The sequence below is a fragment of the Micropterus salmoides genome, unplaced genomic scaffold, assembly GCF_014851395.1.
Source record: "Micropterus salmoides isolate LMB-PRFRI ecotype aquatic unplaced genomic scaffold, ASM1485139v1 Ms_hic_scaffold_9, whole genome shotgun sequence".
Lineage (NCBI taxonomy): Eukaryota > Metazoa > Chordata > Actinopteri > Centrarchiformes > Centrarchidae > Micropterus > Micropterus salmoides.
In genome coordinates, this window is record NW_024044681.1 from 24,895,135 (window position 1) to 24,916,399 (window position 21,265).

General features: G+C 39.0%; 2 protein-coding genes across 4 annotated transcripts in view; one reads left to right on the forward strand and one right to left on the reverse strand.

Moving 5' to 3' along the window:
• On the forward strand, positions 1–12,948 carry sms (spermine synthase). Its single transcript, XM_038708470.1, has 11 exons — positions 1–158; positions 1,791–1,911; positions 4,347–4,434; positions 5,243–5,307; positions 5,419–5,594; positions 6,393–6,547; positions 6,763–6,852; positions 9,054–9,168; positions 9,296–9,375; positions 11,284–11,399; positions 11,857–12,948. Exons 1-11 carry the CDS (start codon positions 113–115, stop codon positions 11,885–11,887), a joined length of 1,083 nt encoding a protein of 360 aa, XP_038564398.1. The 5' UTR covers positions 1–112; the 3' UTR covers positions 11,888–12,948.
• LOC119895375 (adhesion G-protein coupled receptor G6) overlaps positions 12,846–21,265 on the reverse strand; it is a 24,462-nt gene continuing 16,042 nt past the window's right edge. For all 3 annotated transcript variants that reach the window (XM_038708467.1, XM_038708468.1, XM_038708469.1), the window contains exons 24-31: positions 20,663–20,708; positions 20,473–20,576; positions 20,215–20,339; positions 17,004–17,375; positions 16,573–16,856; positions 15,530–15,631; positions 14,939–15,082; positions 12,846–13,588 (exon numbers count right to left, since the gene is read on the reverse strand). In XM_038708467.1, coding sequence (XP_038564395.1) covers positions 13,488–13,588; positions 14,939–15,082; positions 15,530–15,631; positions 16,573–16,856; positions 17,004–17,375; positions 20,215–20,339; positions 20,473–20,576; positions 20,663–20,708 — 1,278 coding nt within the window. In that variant the 3' untranslated portion in view covers positions 12,846–13,487. The remainder of the gene's footprint in view (positions 13,589–14,938; positions 15,083–15,529; positions 15,632–16,572; positions 16,857–17,003; positions 17,376–20,214; positions 20,340–20,472; positions 20,577–20,662; positions 20,709–21,265) is intronic.

Sequence of the window (21,265 nt, forward strand, 5' to 3'; positions counted from 1 at the left end):
AGTGGGCAGTGCAGTAGCAGCAGTGGTGGTAGCCGACCCCCCCTCCCACTGTCTCTGCAGATATTACTCGCAGCCTGTCTATTCCAGGCATGGATGACGGTTGCACTCAGACATGGCACTGCGACATTACACTCTCGACTTCAACCTCTCTACGGCAGGTGAGATGAGCGCGGTGAGCGGTCAGTGCATTCAGGTTACACTCACTGCATCAGTGCTGCATGCTAGCTAGCGGGCTAGCATGCTAACAGTAACCTGCGAGTCTGTCACTGCCCTTCAAAACAGAAGCGTTGTAATGATGTGGGTGAAACATAATGACATAACGTTACATATGTAATATATATTTTGACAAATTAGGCGTCTAAGCTCAAATTGGGTAAAATGTTTAATTTGAATGCTATTTGAATGCTCGCGTGTTGTTAGACGTGAATTTTTTTTTTAAAACTTGGACAGCAGCTCAATACCACTGGGGCAGAACTCCAGCCTGCACAGTCGCACAGGATGTGGCGCAGTTTCGGCCATTTCTGTAGTTTTATGTGTTGATGTCTTACCAACCGTAAAGACGAATAGTGGGGCTGACGCTGAGACTGGTTCAAGTGTGACCAAACTCTTATACCGCAGTTAGACCAGCATTAACCTACTTGGTTTATTTTTTAAGCACAGATGATGAATTATGTCATGAAAAAACCCCGAACTAAATCTAGGGTTTGAATTATGTCTGTGTTATCGATGAAAAAGTAGAAGAGTATTAGCCATAGAAAGACTTCTCTTTTTTGAACTGCTTCATATACTTCTGGCTAGTCTATAACTAATCTATAACAATGCATTATATTTATATATTTTATAAACTGACTATGTGTATTGTTTGTTATGCTTGATTTTTCTATAAATGCATTACTTCCAAAATCCTAAATAGTCCATGAAATAAGAAATTGTAATCCAACATTATTAGTGAAACAGATTCTTAGAGCGCAAGCGGATGACAGTAATGCAGTTGACAGTTTGGGGGGGCTGGTGGGCCGAGCAGGTGACAGGTGAACTACTGAGTTGGTGACAACTGATCACGTTACATAAATTCAACCATGGTGTTCTGTCGAGAGCACAGACAATGAGGAACTTGTAAGAGACAATGTAAAATGCTGAAGGTGCAGTGATAACAATGGCGAATAACATGTTATAGAAAGGTGTTAACTATGTCATTTGGCTCGGGCCTACCATAGTAAAAGACAAGGTTGTGCTGTGTTTATAACACAAGACAAAATGAGAGCATCATTGCAAAACAGATTGCTGCACAGTTATCATTATGTCTCAGTTATCTTGTTTCAACTATGCCTCGGTGTAACTTGTTTTCTTAACGGAGGAGCTTTGATGTCAGTCCCAATTATCTGGCAAGAATGTGGAATTATGAGATACCGGTACATATATTATTACAAGTAATGTATTTATGTACAGTTCTGAGGTGTTTATGTATTTGTATTTATTCCCCCTCTAGACTCTATAATGCCAAGAAATTTATGTGATGGCTAAAATTTGTTGTAACATTGCATATTAAAAAGCTAAATGGGCATGAAAAAAACCCAAGTATTTATAGTATCCTGCATAATGAGTATTTTTCCTTAATTCTCAAGTACATTTTTCAATAATATTCATGTACTTTTGCTTGTGCATTTTTTACTTTGTGGTGTTGCTGAGTAAAGGATCTGAGTATTTCTTTTACCACTGATGCAGCGAATGCATAAAGGGGCCAGATTATTACAATCTTTTCATTGCTTCACCCTCTTGTCTTTTCCTAGTTGACTCTGCTTCGACAGTTCCTGGACTACTGTCCATATTTCATGAACAGGAAATGACAGAGACTGTCCATGACACAAATGGACATGGATACCTTGCTACTCTTGTAGGCAAGCATGGCCGGTAAGAACAACATTTGTTGCTTGCTGAATTCTTTTTTTCTTTTTTTTGTCTGTGGTACAGATGCAGGAATTTCCAGAATCATCTCAGTCGTATAGTTTATTAGATGATATTAGTTTCACATTTTGCTGAAACATGCACATTATAACTGGGGGGAAAAAAGCTTTTATGTACTCTGCTCCCCTCACCCACAGTCTTCAAAAATATTGGTGAATGAATTGTTTGGTACTTGTCACTGTGTGTAAGTATTTTAATTATTTTGACACAATATTGTGTATCATATATGTTTATCATGAAGAAGATGGAGACAGAAGTTGTTGTTGTTGTTATTATGTTATGGAAAAGGGGATTTGAATAATCAGATTTTCCATGATCTGTGTAAACATCATATCTTCAATATGATCAAAACTAGGATAAGACTTAAAACCGTGATGTTAAACATACTCAATGTTTCTTCCTTATATAGTTTCAACCCTGCATTGTCGTTTGTAGAGAGAAAGTTGTGGATCAAATGTTTGAGTTGTGTGATTTGAATTAACCACAAATGTCTTGGCTTATTTTTAGGATGCTTCCAGCTAGGGCTGCACAATTAATCAAATATTGATCGCGATTACAATTTTAGCTTCCCACAGTTAAAATAACATGATTGATGGCGATATCGTTTAAAATGCATGCTCTGCTCATGGAAAACTCAAGTCAATATAGTCAAATCAAGTGCTTCCTAAACTTACAGCAAAAGGGGGTGATTTGGCTGCGCGCCCACCCTCCTGGTGCTACAGTCCAGAGTAAACTGTCCGCATCTGTCCGACACAGAATGGTATAGAGAATCCGGTCAATTTTCAAAATAAACCCCCCTGTACATACTCCTGATCATAAATCAACAAAAAATTGAGATAAAACAGACAGAAAATAACCATTTATCTACAGAAGCACAAAAAATAAGTACTGATTACCAAATACACAAAATCTAAACATGTCTGCAAAATCAGGAAGGTAAAAGGCTCTGATTCTGAAATGCTCCCTGTGGCATATGCAGCTGTGCAGACAACCAAACAGAACTGGGTCGCAGAGAGCTGTTTCTGGTAAGCCATAGGTAGAAGCACAAAAAGGACAAAATAATAACAAGCCAACAATGTTCTCAGCTGCTGAAATGCGTACAGAGGACGGGACGAAACCGTGGTGAAGCAGCAGTTGGACTTTCCTGGTAAATGTTATTTATATTTTGCTTCTAGTAGATGATGCACTTTAAGGACCAGTCTTATTCTGATGCAAAGATTTGTACATGCAGAAATGCAGCACATCATAGATGTGAAAACAATTGCCTGTTTATTTAAATTTGAAAGTGCAATAAAAATATGTTGTCCCTAAAATCATTCAATAATCGTGATCTCAATATAGATTAAAATAATCGTGATTATCATTTTGGCCATAATGGAGCAGCCCTACCTCCAGCTGAAAATCTGCGTATATTTGAAAACTGTGTTTGGTTGCAGTTGTGTTTGCTATTGTGCAGTGAGTAACTAAGGCTAAGGCTGGCAGAGCTGTACCGGTACACAAATGTGTCATACAGTTCACGGTAGAGTGTCATACTTATGGGAGCACAGGGGCCACATTCACAATTAATCTTATTTTACCGCTGAAAGTCCTCCTAAATTGCACTAAAAGTTCCTTATTAAGAGACAGCTATTCACAAAGCTGGTAAGAGCAACTTTTAGTAAGGAACAAAGAGAACTCAAAGCTAAGAGGAGGGTTGTCCCCTTTGCTGTCGATAAACTGTCTCATGTTGAAAGCACTTGAAAGTTTGTAGTTTTGAATTCAGGCCGGTTTGGATTCCAATGCAGACAGGTTTTGACAGGAGAGAAGCCCCTGGTAATATGCAGGCCCTTTGAATGCGCAGGACATTACAAACAACTAAATGCACTGTTTCTGCAGCATTCTGCAGAAGGTTTGGTAATATATTGCAGAAGCAATGAAATTAGCTGTATTTATGTGAAAATAAGACTACTTTGTATAAACATAGCACATTAATGATAAGCAGAGCGGTTGATTATGCTGCAAGAATGGTTTAGTGGATTTATTGATGCTTTCCACTGTGAAAACTTCTAAGGAAAAGAGGAAACAGCAAAACCTTTGATTTTTGGGGTTACCCCGGTTTCGCTCTGGGAAACGCCTTCTGGCCTGACCAATACCACCACGTCTGTCAGAAGTCAGACCAATCATCTTGCGTTGTACGTGCCAGTCTGTTCCCCAGTTGCCCTACCCAGCGTTCTCAAGCGTATTTTTTCCCATTACTGTTTTATAGCCTCCTTTCAAGCCACCTTTCAAGGTTGGGAATTTTTGAAAATTTTGATTTTGAGCATCAATTTAGTGAAATAAAATGTTTTACTCACTTAATTGCTTTGTGTCCATCTCTTTCTCTTTTGCACTTAATTTCTCAGGCTTGTTATTCTGCGTGTGCACTCCCATGGGTTGGTCACCATTGATCTGCAGTGTTATGAAGAGGATAACCTTGCACAACTAGACAATGTAGGTGATTAAAAAAACAACCCACAATACTTCTATTTGTTACCTAAAAGCCAAAATACACAGGAAGAATACATAGAATACAACTTGTTAGCTACTATATACACCGTATACACCATAAACCATAAAAATCATCAAACATATTGCAAGGACATGATGATAGTAAAACAGTGTATAACTTTTCTTTTGTTAAATAGCTTTGGGATATGTGACAGACACATCAAATAGTGTCCATCATTATGTTCATCATGCCTGCACATGTTTGTTTGCCTCCAAACATGTACTTTTCCATAACTGTGCCACTAATTGCTTTAGAGCACCTGTAGATATATAAGCTTTAAATTTTTTGTTTTAAAATTTAATTTTAGATGTTTCTTTTCTAAGCTAGTAGCAGAGAACAGCAGAATGACTGTAGTAAACAAGAGACAGCGCTGTGAATGAATGAGAGGATGCGGAGCTATGTGGGCACTAAAGAAGTGTGTGTGTGTGTCAACATGAGGGCCCTGCACACTCAGTCCCCTTTTTCTCCCTAGTCCCATGCCCCTGGGTACCAGTTTATCGATAGTGTGGGAAATTAATATTGAAGCCATTTCAAATATGCATAATCAATATGTATCAAAATCTATATTTTTGACAACCCTAGTAGATACATGCAGGGCACAGTGAAACCGTATGCCTGCTGCATTGTTCACTGCCTATGTGTTTTGGCGTTAAGAGTGCTGTCTATGTAGCACTATAACGCATGTCACTTTTTGATGAAAATTGTTGTGCACCTAAGCTTTGATGGTGTCTCACACTTGTTTCTCCACAGCTTTTAAATGCACTGGAAAAGAAGCTTAAGGTTCTCTTAAATGGCAATATTACAAGGATTAAAAGGTAAGTATCTGGAGGTTCATGGCTTTGCTCATGTTGCTGAAAGTCGACTGCCATATTTGATGCAGCTAGCACATTGCAGTAATATTGATTCATTGTATTGTCCACCCCAAGGCTACCAGCCCTCGTACGAGGAGCAGAAGTTGACCGATACTGGCCCACAGCTGATGGCAGACTGATTGAGTATGACATTGACCGGGTGGTGTACGAAGAAGATTCTGAATACCAAAACATAAAAATATTGCACTCCCAGCAGTATGGAAATATCCTAGTTCTCAATGGAGACGTTAGTAAGTGTATACAACACTCCAATACAGGGCATGTTTGTCATTTTCTGCCCCAGGATCAGGCTCCATCAATTGATGGCAAATAAATAATGTTTTTTGTTAACAAGTATGTTAATCTGACATAAAAATGTAATGTAATGCACTAGAATCTAGTTACTACATTACACTTGATGTAGTGACCACATCAAACATGCATAAGTTAATTTGATGGTGATTATTGTTTGTTTTTATTATTTATAACAATTGGTTAATTATTTAAGTGTGTAAATGATTGATTTACCTTGCAAGTTCAAGTTGAAGTTTATTTATATAGCACATTTAAAAACAACCCTAGTTGACCAAAGTGCTTTCCAGGTTCAGGATAAACAACAAATATACACAACAAAAATAGTAGAAAAGGTCAAAAATGTCAATACCCAACTCTGTTTGAAGGCCACTGAGTAGGGGTGGGCCTTAAGCAAGGACTTGAAAATGTCAGCAGTCCGAGCAATTCTTATTTCAACAGGTAAAGTATTGCAAAGATTAGGAGCAGCTACTGAAAAGGCTAGTTTTTAACCTGGATCTGGGGACATCAAGGAGCATCTGATTGGATGACCTCAGTGCTGTAACAGGAGTGTGGACATGTAAAAGTTCTGATAAATAAGAAGGTGCCAACCCATTTGAAATTTTAAAAACAAGCAATTAAATCTTAAAATCAATCCTAAAGTGGACAGGAAGCCAGTGTAGTGAGGCTAAAACTGGAGTAATGTGCTCACACTTTATTCTTTTTTTTTTAATTTTTTAATTTTTTATTTTTTGCAGACATGGCAGAGAGTGATTTGGCCTACACCCAAGCCATCATTGGTGATGGAAAAGAGAATTATGACGGAAAAGAGGTACTGATATTAGGAGGAGGTGATGGAGGCATCCTGTCCGAGGTGGTCAAACTAAAGCCAAAGATGATCACCATGTTGGAGATATCCTTTATTGGGTGGATGGATTAATTTGACAATCATCAAATATACTTAATATAGCTTCATCTTAAGACACTTTGTCGTAGAGGATTCAGTTACACAATAAAGCCCATAGACTTTAACTCTACTACTCTCTAACTACATTGTGATCCTCTGAAGGGGTGGTGGTCCAATTGTACATTTACACCTGACTGATCATTCCTTAACAAAGTGTGCACATAGACCAGAAGGTGATAGATGGTTGCAAAATGCACATGAGAGAAACTTGCGGCAATATTCTTGACAACCTGAAGGGAGACTGTTACCAAGTGAGTGCTGACTAAATATTCTAACAGTGGTGATTCTTACTTAACAAGGACAGAGGAGAGATTAAGTAGTGATACAGTCTGATTGAAATGTTGCATTAATAATCATGGGAGCAGAATTTGAGACAAGAACCTAACTGTGTTATGTACACTGCTCAAAAAAATAAAGGGAACACTTAAACAACACAATGTAACTCCAAGTCAATCACACTCCTGTGAAATCAAACTGTCCACTTAGGAAGCAACACTGATTGACAATCAATTTCACATGCTGTTGTGCAAATGGAATAGACAACAGGTGGAAATTATAGGCAATTAGCAAGACACCCCCAATAAAGGAGTGGTTCTACAGGTGGTGACCACAGACCACTTCTCAGTTCCTGTGCTTCCTGGCTGATGTTTTGGTCACTTTTAAATGCTGGCGGTGCTTTCACTCTAATGGTAGCATGAGACGGAGTCTACAACCCACACAAGTGGCTCAGGTAGTGCAGCTCATCCAGGATGGCACATCAATGCGAGCTGTGGCAAGAAGGTTTGCTGTGTCTGTCAGCGTAGTGTCCAGAGCATGGAGGCGCTACCAGGAGACAGGCCAGTACATCAGGAGACGTGGAGGAGGCCATAGGAGGGCAACAACCCAGAAGCAGGACCGCTACCTCCGCCTTTGTGCAAGGAGGAGCAGGAGGAGCACTGCCAGAGCCCTGCAAAATGACCTCCAGCAGGCCACAAATGTGCATGTGTCTGCTCACATGGTCAGAAACAGACTCCATGAGGGTGGTATGAGGGCCCGACGTCCACAGGTGGGGGTTGTGCTTACAGCCCAACACCGTGCAGGACGTTTGGCATTTGCCAGAGAACACCAAGATTGGCAAATTTGCCACTGGCACCCTGTGCTCTTCACAGAAGAAAGCAGGTTCACACTGAGCACATGTGACAGACGTGACAGAGTCTGGAGACGCCGTGGAGAACGTTCTGCTGCCTGCAACATCCTCCAGCATGACCCGTTTGGCGGTGGGTCAGTAATGGTGTGGGGTGGCATTTCTTTAGGGGCCGCACAGCCCTCCATGTGCTCGCCAGCGGTAGCCTGACTGCCATTAGGTACCGAGATGAGATCCTCAGACCCCTTGTGAGACCATATGCTGGTGCGGTTGGCCCTGGGTTCCTCCTAATGCAAGACAATGCTAGACCTCATGTGGCTGGAGTGTGTCAGCAGTTCCTGCAAGAGGAAGGCATTGATGCTATGGACCGGCCCGCCCGTTCCCCAGACCTGAATCCAATTGGGCACATCTGGGACATCATGTCTCGCTCCATCCACCAACGCCACGTTGTACCACAGACTGTCCAGGAGTTGGCGGATGCTTTAGTCCAGGTCTGGGAGGAGATCCCTTAGGAGATCATCCGCCACCTCATCAGGAACAAGTCCAGGCATTGTAGGGAGGTCATACAGGCACGTGGAGGCCACACACACTACTGAGCCTCATTTTGACTTGTTTTAAGGACATTACATCAAAGTTGGATCGGCCTGTAGTGTGGTTTTCCACTTTGATTTTGAGTGTGACTCCAAATCCAGACCTCCATGGGTTGATAAATTTGATTTCCATTGATAATTTTTGTGTGATTGTTGTCAGCACATTCAACTATGTAAAGAGTATTTAATGAGATTATTTGATTCATTCAGTTCTAGGATGTGTTATTTTAGTGTTCCCTTTATTTTTTTTGAGCAGTGTATAAATCCAAGGTGGGGTAAACTGGCAACTAGACTTTGTCTTCGCCTGTCATCTCAGAGGATTCTTCAGTTCTGACCAACTAGCAGGGAATTCCAGCTCTTTAACCTCTGTGGGGTCAACACTCATTATAGTCGTTGGAGTCTTCTGACTTCAGCCTCAGGTGACTCCAACGACCATAATGACTGTGGTTACAACAGCCTGGAGCACTAACAAATCAGGTGTTAACCATCACCTTAATAACAACCCCTCAGAGGTTAAATAGGGATTCCCTGCCAGTCTGTTAGAATTGAAGAAGCTTCTTGGTAAAATGTCCTCAAGTATCTTCAACACAGTCCATTGGCCCTTGACTTTTTTTAACCCACCTTAAATAACTATGACCTGGATGAGTCTTCACAGACACATCATGTATGAACCATATTTTCCAAATGAAAGGAACTTAAGAGGAAAATTTAGTGGATTCTCTCGTCTCATGCATTACAGATACTAGTTGAGGACTGCGTCCCTGTGCTGAAGAAGTATGTCCAGGAAGGAAAGACGTTTGATTACGTTATTAATGACCTCACTGCAATCCCAATATCCACGGAGCCAGAAGAAGGTTTCTGTATTTATTTTTGTTACACACACCGACATTACTGTGTATAGGTATAGATGTATGGTGTGGAATAAATGCAATGCCGGGAATTCATTTTTTATGTCTAAACCTGTCTAACTGCTTATTGTAGACTCTACATGGGAGTTCCTGCGTCTCATTTTGGATCTGTCCATAAAAGTCCTGCATCCCTCTGGGAAATATCTCACACAGGTGAGTCGTACTTTTAGTAACTGCTGGGTGTGTTTAGTGTAGACAGAAAATAGGCATCAGACTTGCCAGAAATTTTATTTTTTTGCCCCACCTAATGTTACTGACGTGACCTGCCATGATGTAAATGTAAATGCTCTGTATTTGTATAGCACCTTTCTAGTCTTTTCGACCACTCAAAGCGCTTTTACACTACATCTGCATTCACCAGTCACACACATTCATACACTGAGCCTAAGTGCTCAAACGGAAACTAACATTCACTCTCACTCATACACTGGCGGAATAGCCGCCAGGGGCAATTCGGGGTTCAGTATCTTGCCCAAGGACACTTCGACACGCAACCAGGGGGAGCCAGGGATTGAACCTGATTAACGGCCAACCCGCTCTATCTCCTGAGCCACAGCCGCCCCATTTACATTTATCTGCCATGATGAAACTACTATGTTCAGAAGATGGACTACAAAAAGTGCATCTTTGACACTGCCTAGTGTTGTTTTAATGCAGGCCATCTAAAGGTTGACAACATACTGAAATTTATTAATAAATAATCAAGTAAGCAAAAAGGCCTATAGGGTAACAGTCACCAAATAATGGAAAGGGTTTTTACATTGAGAAAGCTTGCTTACACTCCTGCTCACCCGTACTTATCAACATGAATCCCAATTATTGTATAAAATTATACATTACATTTACTGTAGAGGTTATACAGCTTGATCCTTGTCTTTATTAAGGGGAGGGTGTCAGCATATGTGACTGAAGTAAAATTAATGACATTAGGCTGAGAATGCATTGGCGAAAAATAACTAATGCATAACGTTAGCCTACATGCTGCAACAATATCCTCACTTCATCATTTTACAAGACTAACATACCTTGCATATAGGTCTCAGTAATTGTTGATAGTTCAAGACATATGCATATTAGCAAATTATGGCATAACTGGAGAGAAAAGGCTTAATAGCCAATGGTAACTTACATAGTTGGTGATCATTTTTTTTATTGTATAACATTCTAATACAACACTTTATGGCATATTTCAACAATCTGAAACATAAAATGGTGCTGAAACAGCATTAGATTACAGCAAGTATCATAAATGATTCCAACAAAGAAAAAAAATTGCAAGGTTAGAGTTTGAGAATGTGCGTGGCTTTAAATGTTGCTGCCGCATTTGTGGGACGGCCAACCGCAGCCTAGGAGAGAATGCAGCACTGTTAAACCAGTTTGATCAGGCAGAAAATAGCAGTGTTATTTGAAGGGAGGGATGACACTGTTCTTAGATCTAAGCTTTATGATCCAAATTTAGGGGTCCAATCAGGGAATAAGCTGGAGCCTTCTCCTTTTTCTTCTTCTCCTCCTCCTAAAACTGTTTGTGCAGCAAAAACTGTAAGACCGAAAGTTGCCAAACTTAGCAGGTGGGTTGCAAATTCCACCTACTACCCACATACAATGATATTCATTGACCTCAAGGTGGTGCTGTAAATCAAAATTCAGTGCTCATTTTCATCTTTCAATTTATCTGCATCTTTGCTCCAGTGGTCTTGTCAAATTTTGCAGCTTTCTCAAAATCTTGGTCAAAACATAGGGCCAGTTATCCCGAAACATTGGCACGATCATCTACAGACTTTGCTAATGTAAAGTTATCAAAGAATTTCTGAACTCCTACAAGTCGTCTGCTACACAACAGTCAAATTAAGCATTTTTCGCAATCTGCTTGGACCCCGATCATTGCTACTATATTTTAATATACAATTTAGTTTTATATTGTCAAAGAGGAATATTTTGTAGTATGGGAGATCAGCTAACAAGGGGATGAGTTAGGTTTCATTTTATTATGGCTAAGCATTAGAACACACCACTTACAGTATGGGTCTGATGACTTTTTTTCCCCCTGCTACTGCTAACCAGGGTAACAGCGTGAATCTGACAGAGGCACTGAGTCAGTATGAGGAACTGCTGGGAAAGCTCTCGTGTCCTGTGGAGTTCTCCAAAAAGGTTGTGTGTGTGCCCTCCTACTTGGAGCAGTATCCTTTAATAAGATCTAATGTTGATATGCTATGTTGTAATGCGGGTCAACAAACAAGTCACCGACAGAATTAATTTACAAAAATGTGTTTTTTCTATCCCATACACTATTTTGAACTATATTAATTCACATTTTTAAAAATATATATTTTACTGTTTATTTCTGGCCCGTATTTCTGTTGGCCCTCACCAAGTTAATTGCTGTGATCTGATGGCTTTTCTACAACCTGCCTAATCATCTGAAAGGTCCCTGTCAAGCTGTGTTGTAGCAATGTAACCATGTTCTCATTTCAGTAGTTAATTTGACCACAATGTTATCGTAACCAAAAATAAGACCAAGTTGGTATAAACTTGAATTTGAATTGAAGTTGTTCCTACATTAATGAATGGGAACAAAGCAATGCTGTAAATGCTGTCATATTTTGTTGTGAATGATCCTTAATTGTATTGTGTCAGATGGGTTTTCTACACCGTGTGGAAGAAGTAAAGACCTGCAGTTTTCTCTGCTTAAATCCCCAGCAGCTGGAATGTGAATGTTCCTCCCGTTTCTGCGGTGGCCTAAAAGGTGTGTTCAGACTGACTGTGACATGAAAATTATAGGCAACTCAAAGTGTGGAAAAAGGAGTGAATCTGGAGAAATATAACATAACTGCAATGTTCCTGCAATGTAAGGGCAGTTTATGCCTGTTAATAGTGAGCTACAGCTAAAATCTGTACTGTAATTGGCTGTATTTTTGTTTACAAGCATGGACTTTAAAATTCCCCCATTGTCAAGTTAGTGTGAATAAATCCAGATGAAAATTGACTTTGCATTCAGTCTGAACACATCCGTAGTGGCACAATGACCGTTTTAGCTCTCTAATCTTCCTTCTCTTCCTCCTTTTAGTTGTTTTACCATTATTTGCTACAACTTATTAGTTGTATTTCACATGTGTTACTTGATTTGGAATGTCCATTTGCATGTGCTCTGAAGGAACTGTTAGATGTTTAAACAGTGATTTCATACACTGATAACGTGGTGTAACTCCTCTTTCAACAGGCGTGTGTTCTCTTGTTTACTTTGGGTTTTTTTTCTTTATGAGCTCAAATCGCGTAATAGGGCAATCTATAGGCTCAGCACAGCTGAATTCAGTTTCTTTTTGGCTCTATTTTTGTTACTGCCTCTTAAATGTGATTTGATTCTTTCAGGCTGTATCATGACAATTTGAGCATGCCCAGTGAGACTGAAGTACTGAGTCCAAATGTGTTTTAAAAGGGAAATGATTCCAACACTTTAATGCCACCTCTGTACTTGTGCTGTTTATGTCATGTTTTATTAGCACCTTTTGATTTCTCCTGAAATATTTAAAGTTTTTTTAAGACTGTATTAGGTGCATGTAAAGGACGGTGAATGTAGCTTGCATACACAGTACACAGAACATTTACGCGTGATCAACCCTGTGGGACTGAGTTACATTTATTTATTCAATATAATTTCACCAAATGCTGTTCTGTTCCACTTTAGATCATTTTTGTGACTATCTACAATTAAATTGTTTTGGGGGAAAACGTCTTGGCTTTTTTTTATTCTCCAAAAGAAAAGCAATTTATTATTAATCAAGGACATCTTGTGTATATTTATATACTTATTAGTGCGACTGAAACGCTAAGTTGATCAACAGAAAAGTGGCAATGATTTTGATAAGTCATTTTCAAGCAAAAATAGCCAGCAGATATATTTACTGGTTCCACCTTCTAAAATGTGACGGTTTCCAGCTTTAACTTGTCTCATAATAGAAAACTAAATGTATTCAATGTATGCAGTTTACAATTAACAATTACTTATATTGATCACGTCACTGTCCAACAGAATGAAGGTTGTTCAGGTTCCTTGTGCAAATACACTAATAGAAGAATAAATGTAGAAGTGTGTAAAAAAAAAAAAAAAAAAAAAAAAGTGCCATGTATAATGTGGGCTTTCCATTGCCCATTAGTCATAAAACATGTGACATGTAGATGAACAGTACATAAATTACTCTATTGATATACATTATATACATACATTTCAAAAGAAGAGCCATTAAACAGTCTGTTCTGTGCTTGTTGGATCAGGGCCCTTGGGTTCGGTACTGCCTGTTGATCTCGTTGAGGACTATGTCCGTACTGGGTTCTTCATCAGCTGTGATTACTCTGTCTGCAAATGGGCTTCCTGTAACACAGCACTACTGCATTATTTCTAATGCATCAAATTTGTGGCAAAATTCCTTTTGCAAAATCATTAAATTGACCACAAATGTAGTGCATCTGAAACCATTTGTTTCTTTATATGTATACATACAGTCACAGGAAAGAATGTGAATTAACTGGATTTCTGCATAAATTGGTTATGAAATTTGATCTGATTTTCATCTAAGTCACAACAATAGACAAACACAGTCTGCTTAAAACTAACTCCACACAAACAATTAAATGTTTTCATGTTTTTATTGAACACACTGGGTAAACCGTCACTGTGCAGGGTGGATAAAGTATGTGAACCCCTAGACTAATGACTTCTCCAAAAGCTAATTGGAGTCAGAAGTCAGCCAACCTGAAGTCCAATCAATGAGACGAGATTGGAGGTGTTGGTTAGAACTGCCCTGCCCTGAAAAATGTATTCCAAAGTTTATCAAGACATTTTGCAGGAGATGGGTGATGCAACAGGACAACGACCCAAAGCACACAAGTAAATCAACAACAGAATGGCTTAAGCAGAAGAAAATACACCTTCTAGAGTGGCCCAGTCAGAGTCCTGACTTCAACTCGACTGAAATGCTGTAGCATGACTTCAAGAGAGCCATTCACACCAGACATCCCAAGAATATTGCTGAACTGAAACAGACTTGTAAAGAGGAATAGTCCAAAATTCCTCCTGACCGTTGTTCAGGTCTGATCTGGAGCTACAGGAAACGTTTGGTTGAGGTTATTGCTGCCAAGGAGGGTCAACCAGTTATTGAATCCAAGGGTTCACATACTTTTACCACCCTGCACTGTGACTGTTTCCACGGTGTGTTTAATAAAAACATGGAAAGATATAATTGTTTGGTGGAGTTAGACGTGACTTAGATGAAAATCAGATCAAATTTTATGACCAATTTATGCAGGTAATTCCAAAGGCTTCACATACATTTTCCTGCGACTGTATATAGACTGTATGACAGGTCTGTAAATTTTACTTAATTTCTTTAAATCTATTAAAAGAAGAAAAAAATTGTACTGAATGTGTCACAATTATTTTTTTTAATAACTCGTACAGTATGTGGTAATATAATATATTAATATAGATTTATATGATAACATATTGCCACTGACTGCCTCATTTACAATTTTTAACCAGTGAGCACTCATCACACGTCAGTCCAAACGCATGTTAAACTAAGGTAGAATTAGACACATAGACGTATCTAAAGCTTATATTTAGTGAATTAATCAGTAGTCTAATTGTCAAAAATGTGTCACGAGTGACATAACTCACAATGAGGTGGCTGTGACTCCCACATTCACAACCGCCTTCACTTACCAATGCCATTAATCTGCTGTGAAGAGTCACGGACAAGGAAAGCAGAGGAGCTGCTTGAGTTGATGGAGTTTTCGGAATGAAGAGGTGTTTGTCTGGTCTCTGACGACTTCTTCACAGTCTTTTGTGTTGCAGTGCGACTCCATTCTGTGAAAAGAAATTCCACAAGATAAAGCTGAAGTGTTTCATGTGTACCATTTTAACCCTGTTTGTAGTATTCTCCTGTCCCTCTGGCCTGTGGGTAATAAACTTTAATTTAACACCAACACAGCAAGACAGTCAACAGCCATCTTGACTGTGCTGGGGTTCAAAGCAGTGCTCCATCCTGTTGTTGCACATTACTCTACATATGTTACACTCACAACTGTCCCTCTGCAACACAACCGCAGGTAGAAACCAAAATTAGTCTACTCTTAACTAAAGGGGACATGAAATAGAAACTTCAATGTTACACATAGTCTATATTATAGTTAAAGTGTAAAGGGAATTTCTCCTACTGAAATATATATTTTACCACAGTATACTATACAGTTTAATAAGCAGTTTAATAAGCATGATGGTAGAGTTATGAAATGGAAAGTGAACATCTGTAACCTGAGTTCTCTGCTAGTCTCAGTCTGCCGCAGCACAGGTAGGTCCTCCACTGCCTCCTCACATTTTCTTTCAACGCACAGTGGAACACAAATATAAAGAGACCTGGAACACAGAAACAGCATTTTTGATGAGACAGCAAACCTTTTACAGTGTGGGGTACAGTGTCTTCAGTTTGGTGAAGGACACAGACAAATAAAAAAGCACTTAAATGTAACCATATCGAAATTACAAACTATACAATTACAAATATGTCGAGATTAGTGAATGGGATGATGCTGGTAAAAAGTAGTGCAATTTATTTGGAAGACAAAATGAAGACAAACTGAAATTACTACTGAAACTGTCTGCTGTAAACATTTACAGTTTGACCTACTGTACTTACTGAAGTTGTGCACTCACACATCTAATGCAATGAGGGGTTACTACTGATATTTGTCTCTTGTGTCATTACTTTCAGTTTTGTCTTCAAATCCGGTGGTTTTAGCTGATCCAGCTAAAATGTTAATATGCTTGTAACCCTTGTGATCTGTGCGACTTCATTGTAGCAATGTTCCCAGATTCAGCAATTCATTTGTTAAATAAAATGGTAATATGACCAATGACCTATACTGGTTTAACTACCAATGAATCTATTTGAACCTCTTTTTCTTTGTAAACTAAAATATGACGAGTTTGACCAACTCTTGGACATAACAAGCTGAAGTTTTACCTTAATACTGTCACAAAGTATTGTTAGTTGTACAAAAGGATGTGTAAATGACATTCAAAACTGCATATTATTAACAATCAGTAATAAATAGTTACATGTAAGTTTATTAAGAGCCAGAGTAGATTATAACAGACAAACACTGTGTCAAAACATTCCCTCTTCTTTGATGGGTTTCTATCCATGTTTAAAGTTGACTCAGTGTTGTTTTGGTGCTACAGTGTACTGACGCAAATGCAGTGATTTTTAGTGCGTACAAATAAAAGACCCTCAAATTGTCCTGTTATTGCTGTGGAGCCCTATCACGTGAACACTAGACTCGAATGAGTCAACTCACCTTGAAAGGAGTTAAAGATGGCAAAGAGGTACATGAATGGCAGGTTAACGGGCCCCCAGGCAAAAAAGGCAAAGCCCCAAGTGAGGCCCAGGAGGAAGGTTATCCCCACCACACTGCGCACATCATGCAGTGTGGTGCGGTGATGCGAATTGTGAGGGTTCTGCCTCTTTATCCGACACAGCTGGACCAACACCACAATGAACATGATGAAGTTAAACAGAAAAATTACACAGAAATAGGCCACCACTGCCACATAGAAGGCAATGTCATTTTTCAGCCAGCAGCTGTGGGAGAGGATAGAGAGAATTAAATGGTTAGTTTGTTTTGTGCAGGTTTTATTTCATATATCTTGGTATTTGTGGATTAGTTTGAGTAGAATAATAATAATAATAATGTGTATGTCAATGCAGATAATGTGTCAGAAGACTCACAAGTCATCACTAGTGCCATCAGTAAACTTTCCATAGGAGACAAGACCGTAGTTATCCTTGTTAATTGCAATGACAATAATGACCACAATCATTGGGACACCCCAGCCGACCAGCGAGAACTTCACCATGTAGCGTGATATATAGCTATTGAAGACTTTCACGAGGGCCAGGTACATGTGGAAGGCCTCAAGTCCCATCCAGGTGAAGGTAACCAGCAGGAAGTAGTGAAGGAACCAGGCGGTGGAGATGCAGAGGCCCACGGCTTGTGGGTAGAGCGCCAGCCACGCATCCACCAGGAAGACCAGGTTTAGCATCAGCAGAGCCAGGCACAGCTGGATTAGGATTTTGGATGGAATGTCCTTTCGCAACTTTCTGCAGTGTACAAATGGATTAGAAACTCTGAGATGACTTAATAAACAATGCATCATCTTTCAAGTTTTGGTGAATTTTAAACATTCTATACTGCGTTGCAAGTCAGGTCCAGAAGTAGTAATGAACAGCAGTCTGAAGGACAAAATCCAATAATTTTTATTCAGTTTTATGTTGTAATTTGTTTGGGGTTTAGGATAATCAAGAATACAGCACAGGCAAAATGTTATTCAACATTGCACACAGATGATCTGTCATGAGACTGGAATTTAAAAGATAAATGAATTTGCCTCCTTCACAGACAAAATCCAAACAATTAGACAAGCAATCAGTGCCTCCATATCAGGTACAGGATATGTCTTGTCCCTGTGTCCACTTAAAAACAATTCATATAGCATGAGACAATTTGATTCTATTAACCAAAAAAACCTGGAGGACATAATACAACATCTGAAATCCTCTTCATGTTGCCTTGATATTCTGCCAACAGGTTTTTTCAAAAATGAGTCTAAATTCATGGCCTCAGATCTACTACAAATTGTCAACATGTCTCTCCTCTCAGGTTTTTTCCCACAGAACCTGAAAAATTCAGTCATTAAGCCACTCTTAAAAAAGAGCAATCTAGACAGGTCACTAATGAGCAATTATAGGCCCATATCAAATCTCCCATTTTTAAGTAAAATCATTGAAAAGGCTGTTTTTCAACAGCTTAGTGCTTTCTTGGCACTAAATAGCTGTTTTGATGTCTTTCAGTCAGGTTTTTGACCACACCACAGCACTGAGACAGCTCTTGTTAAGGTCTTCAATGACATCCATTTAAACACTGACAGTGGCAGAATTTCAGTCTTAGTATTTATTATTGGATCTCAGTGCTGCATTCGACACGGTCGACCACAACATATTACTAGACAGACTTGAAAACTGGGTTGGACTTTCTGGCACAGTACTAAACTGGCGAATCCTACTTAAAGGACAGGTAATTACACATCTGAGCTGACAAAAATGACATGTGGAGTTCCCCAAGGCTCCATTCTGGGGCCTCTTTTGTTTAACATTTACATGCTTCCACTGGCTCAGATTATGAAAAACAACAAAATATGTTACCATAATTATGAAGATGACACACAGATTTACATAACCATTTCACCAGGGGACTATGATCCCATACAAGTTCTGAGTAACTGTATTGAACAGGTCAACGATTGGATATGCCAGAATTTTCTTCAATTAAACAAAGATAAAACTGAATTTATTGTTTTTGGAGCCAGGGAGGGACGATTAAAAGTCAGTGCTCGACTTCAATCTGTAATGTTAAGAACCACAAATCAAGCCAGAAATCTTGGTGTAGTCATGGACTCAGACCTGAATTTGAGGAGCCACATTAAGACAATTACAAACTCAGCCTACTATCACCTGAAGAATATATCGAGGATTAAAGGACTTATGTCTCAGCAAGACCTAGAAAAACATATCCATGCATTTATCTTCAGTCGACTCAACTACAGTAACAGTGTCCTTACAGGGCTCCCTAAGAAATCCATCAGACAGCTGCAGCTGATTCATAAAGCTGCTGCCCGAGTCCTCACTAAGACCAAAAAAACGTGGCTCACATCACTCCAGTTCTGCGGTCTTTCCATTGGCTTCCTGTATGTCAAAGAACTGATTTCCAAATCTTGCTGTTAGTTTATAAAGCACAAAATGGTTTAGGGCCAAAATACATTCTGCTTCATTATGAACCATCCAGACCTTTCAGGTTGTCTGGGGCAGGTCTGCTTTCTGTCCCCAGAGTCAAAACTGAACAAGGAGAAGCAGCGTTCAGTTATTATGCTCTGTATATTTGGAACAAACTCCCAGATAACTGCAGGTCTGCTGAAACTGTCAGTTCTTTTAAATTAAGACTGAAGACTTTTCTTTTTACCATTGCTTTTGATTAAATAAAAAAAAACCATTGCTTTTAAAAAATAAAAAAGATTTTTCTTTTTATCACTGCCTTTAACTAGTAGATTGATAACTTACACTGCACTGTAACTTTTACTGTCTTGTTTTCTTTGTTTTTAGCTTTTTACCATTGCATTTTAATTAAATATTTACACGGTGAGAAATGAGTAGGTAATTGAGTGAAAAGATAATCAGAGTGAGATTGAACAGAGTGAAGGAAGTGGTCTTAGCTAAATGTAAAAATGTAATGTAAATCTCACGCCTTAGTGATTTGCACTTGTAAACGCGCAAGTGGATCCAGAGTATAACTGGATCAAAGTGGCCTGCGGACAGACATGTCCTGGTTACTCTGTAGTGTCCGAGGGTTTTTGGAGTTTCAGTGGACCCAAAGATTGCTATGGACCCGAGTACAGACTAGCTAGAGAGAGTAGATTAAGTGTACTTCTCTGTTTATTCTCTTTTCAAAATAATTGTAACTCAATTATTTGCTTAACCCCTCAGCCTGTTTTTATTTTCCATTTAACTCTTTTAACCCTGATTGTACACCGCACTGTAACTTTTATTATATTTAATGTGTATTTTTTCAATTTCCCTATGTTGCTTTTAAACTTTTTTATATTTCCCTGTTGCTTTTATGTTTTATGTAAAGCAATTACCTTGTTGTTGAAATGTGCTACACAAATAAACAAAGCCAATATCAGCCCCATTCATTATATGTTAAACCACTTTTTTAAACACTAACTTGTTTGGTTGGCCAGAAACCAAGGTCTTTAAACTCCAGTGACTCCTACACATACATTAAAAAAGACACAGTGGCAGACAACATTGCATGCTACTGCAATGGTAATTGCAATAAAATAACTGTTGGATGTGTGTAATTTATCTGATGGCTGTCGGTGCTCACCCAAAGGCCAAGTAGGTGAGGAGAGTGATCGACAGGAAGATGGCAGACACTCCACAGCCAATATATGTGATAAAGGTAAGGATGGTGTTCTGGACGGGACTGATTATAGGCTCTCTGGAGAGGTCCTGTAAGAAAAGGAAGAAAACCAAGTTACAGCAGAGTAGGATAAGGTTTAAAATTAGGATTTGAACTACTGTTGGATGTTCACCAAACAAAAGGATGCATGAAAACATTTAGGAAAATTATCGTCCATCTCACCAGCAGGATAGCAAAGCTGGTTAAATGGTTGCAGCCACAAACTGTCTCTTTCTCTGTCCTGTTTTGGACAAAACAGCCCTTTGGATTCCAACCACCTGATCCATCTGCGGGTCAAAAAACACAGCTGAACCAAATTTTCATCTTTGCTTGTTTATATTCACTTAATTTGGATAGACGTTGGACAACTTACTATTGAATGTGTAGTCCCAGAAAACACACACAGTGCCAAAATTAACCTGCAGTTTGGGAAAAGGCACAAGAGCAATTTAGAAACTTTAACTGTACATCAAGATTTTTTTCTCTGTTGAGGTTGACAGCTACTACTCTTACAACATGTTTGTGGCCTACCTGTATTTAAACTGCAGCTGCTAAAATATATAAAAAGTGCACTTCCCTCCCATCTTTTTAAAGAAGGATGTTTGAGTTTAGATTTTTAAGCCTAGTGTTAATCTTTGATCTGTTGGGACATTAAATAGTTTAGTTTATTTGTTTATTTCTAAGGGAAAGAAGACAACTGCAGAAACAGTGTCCAATGTACTGTACACACGTATATAGCCATTCATTTCCAACATGTACTTCAGGTGTTCATGGCAGTATAGTGAAATCTAGCTAGACATTTAAAAGCGTAAGGGTTAAGGTAGGAAAATGTAATAAAATTGTCAAAAAAGAGAAGATTGTACTTTTTTTGAATATACAAGTGATGGAAATTTAGTGGATTCTTGTGCTCTCTTGTGATCTCTTGGTTGTAAAGGGATGTTAGTGGTTTAATGGCGGGGGCTGATGACTGGGAACA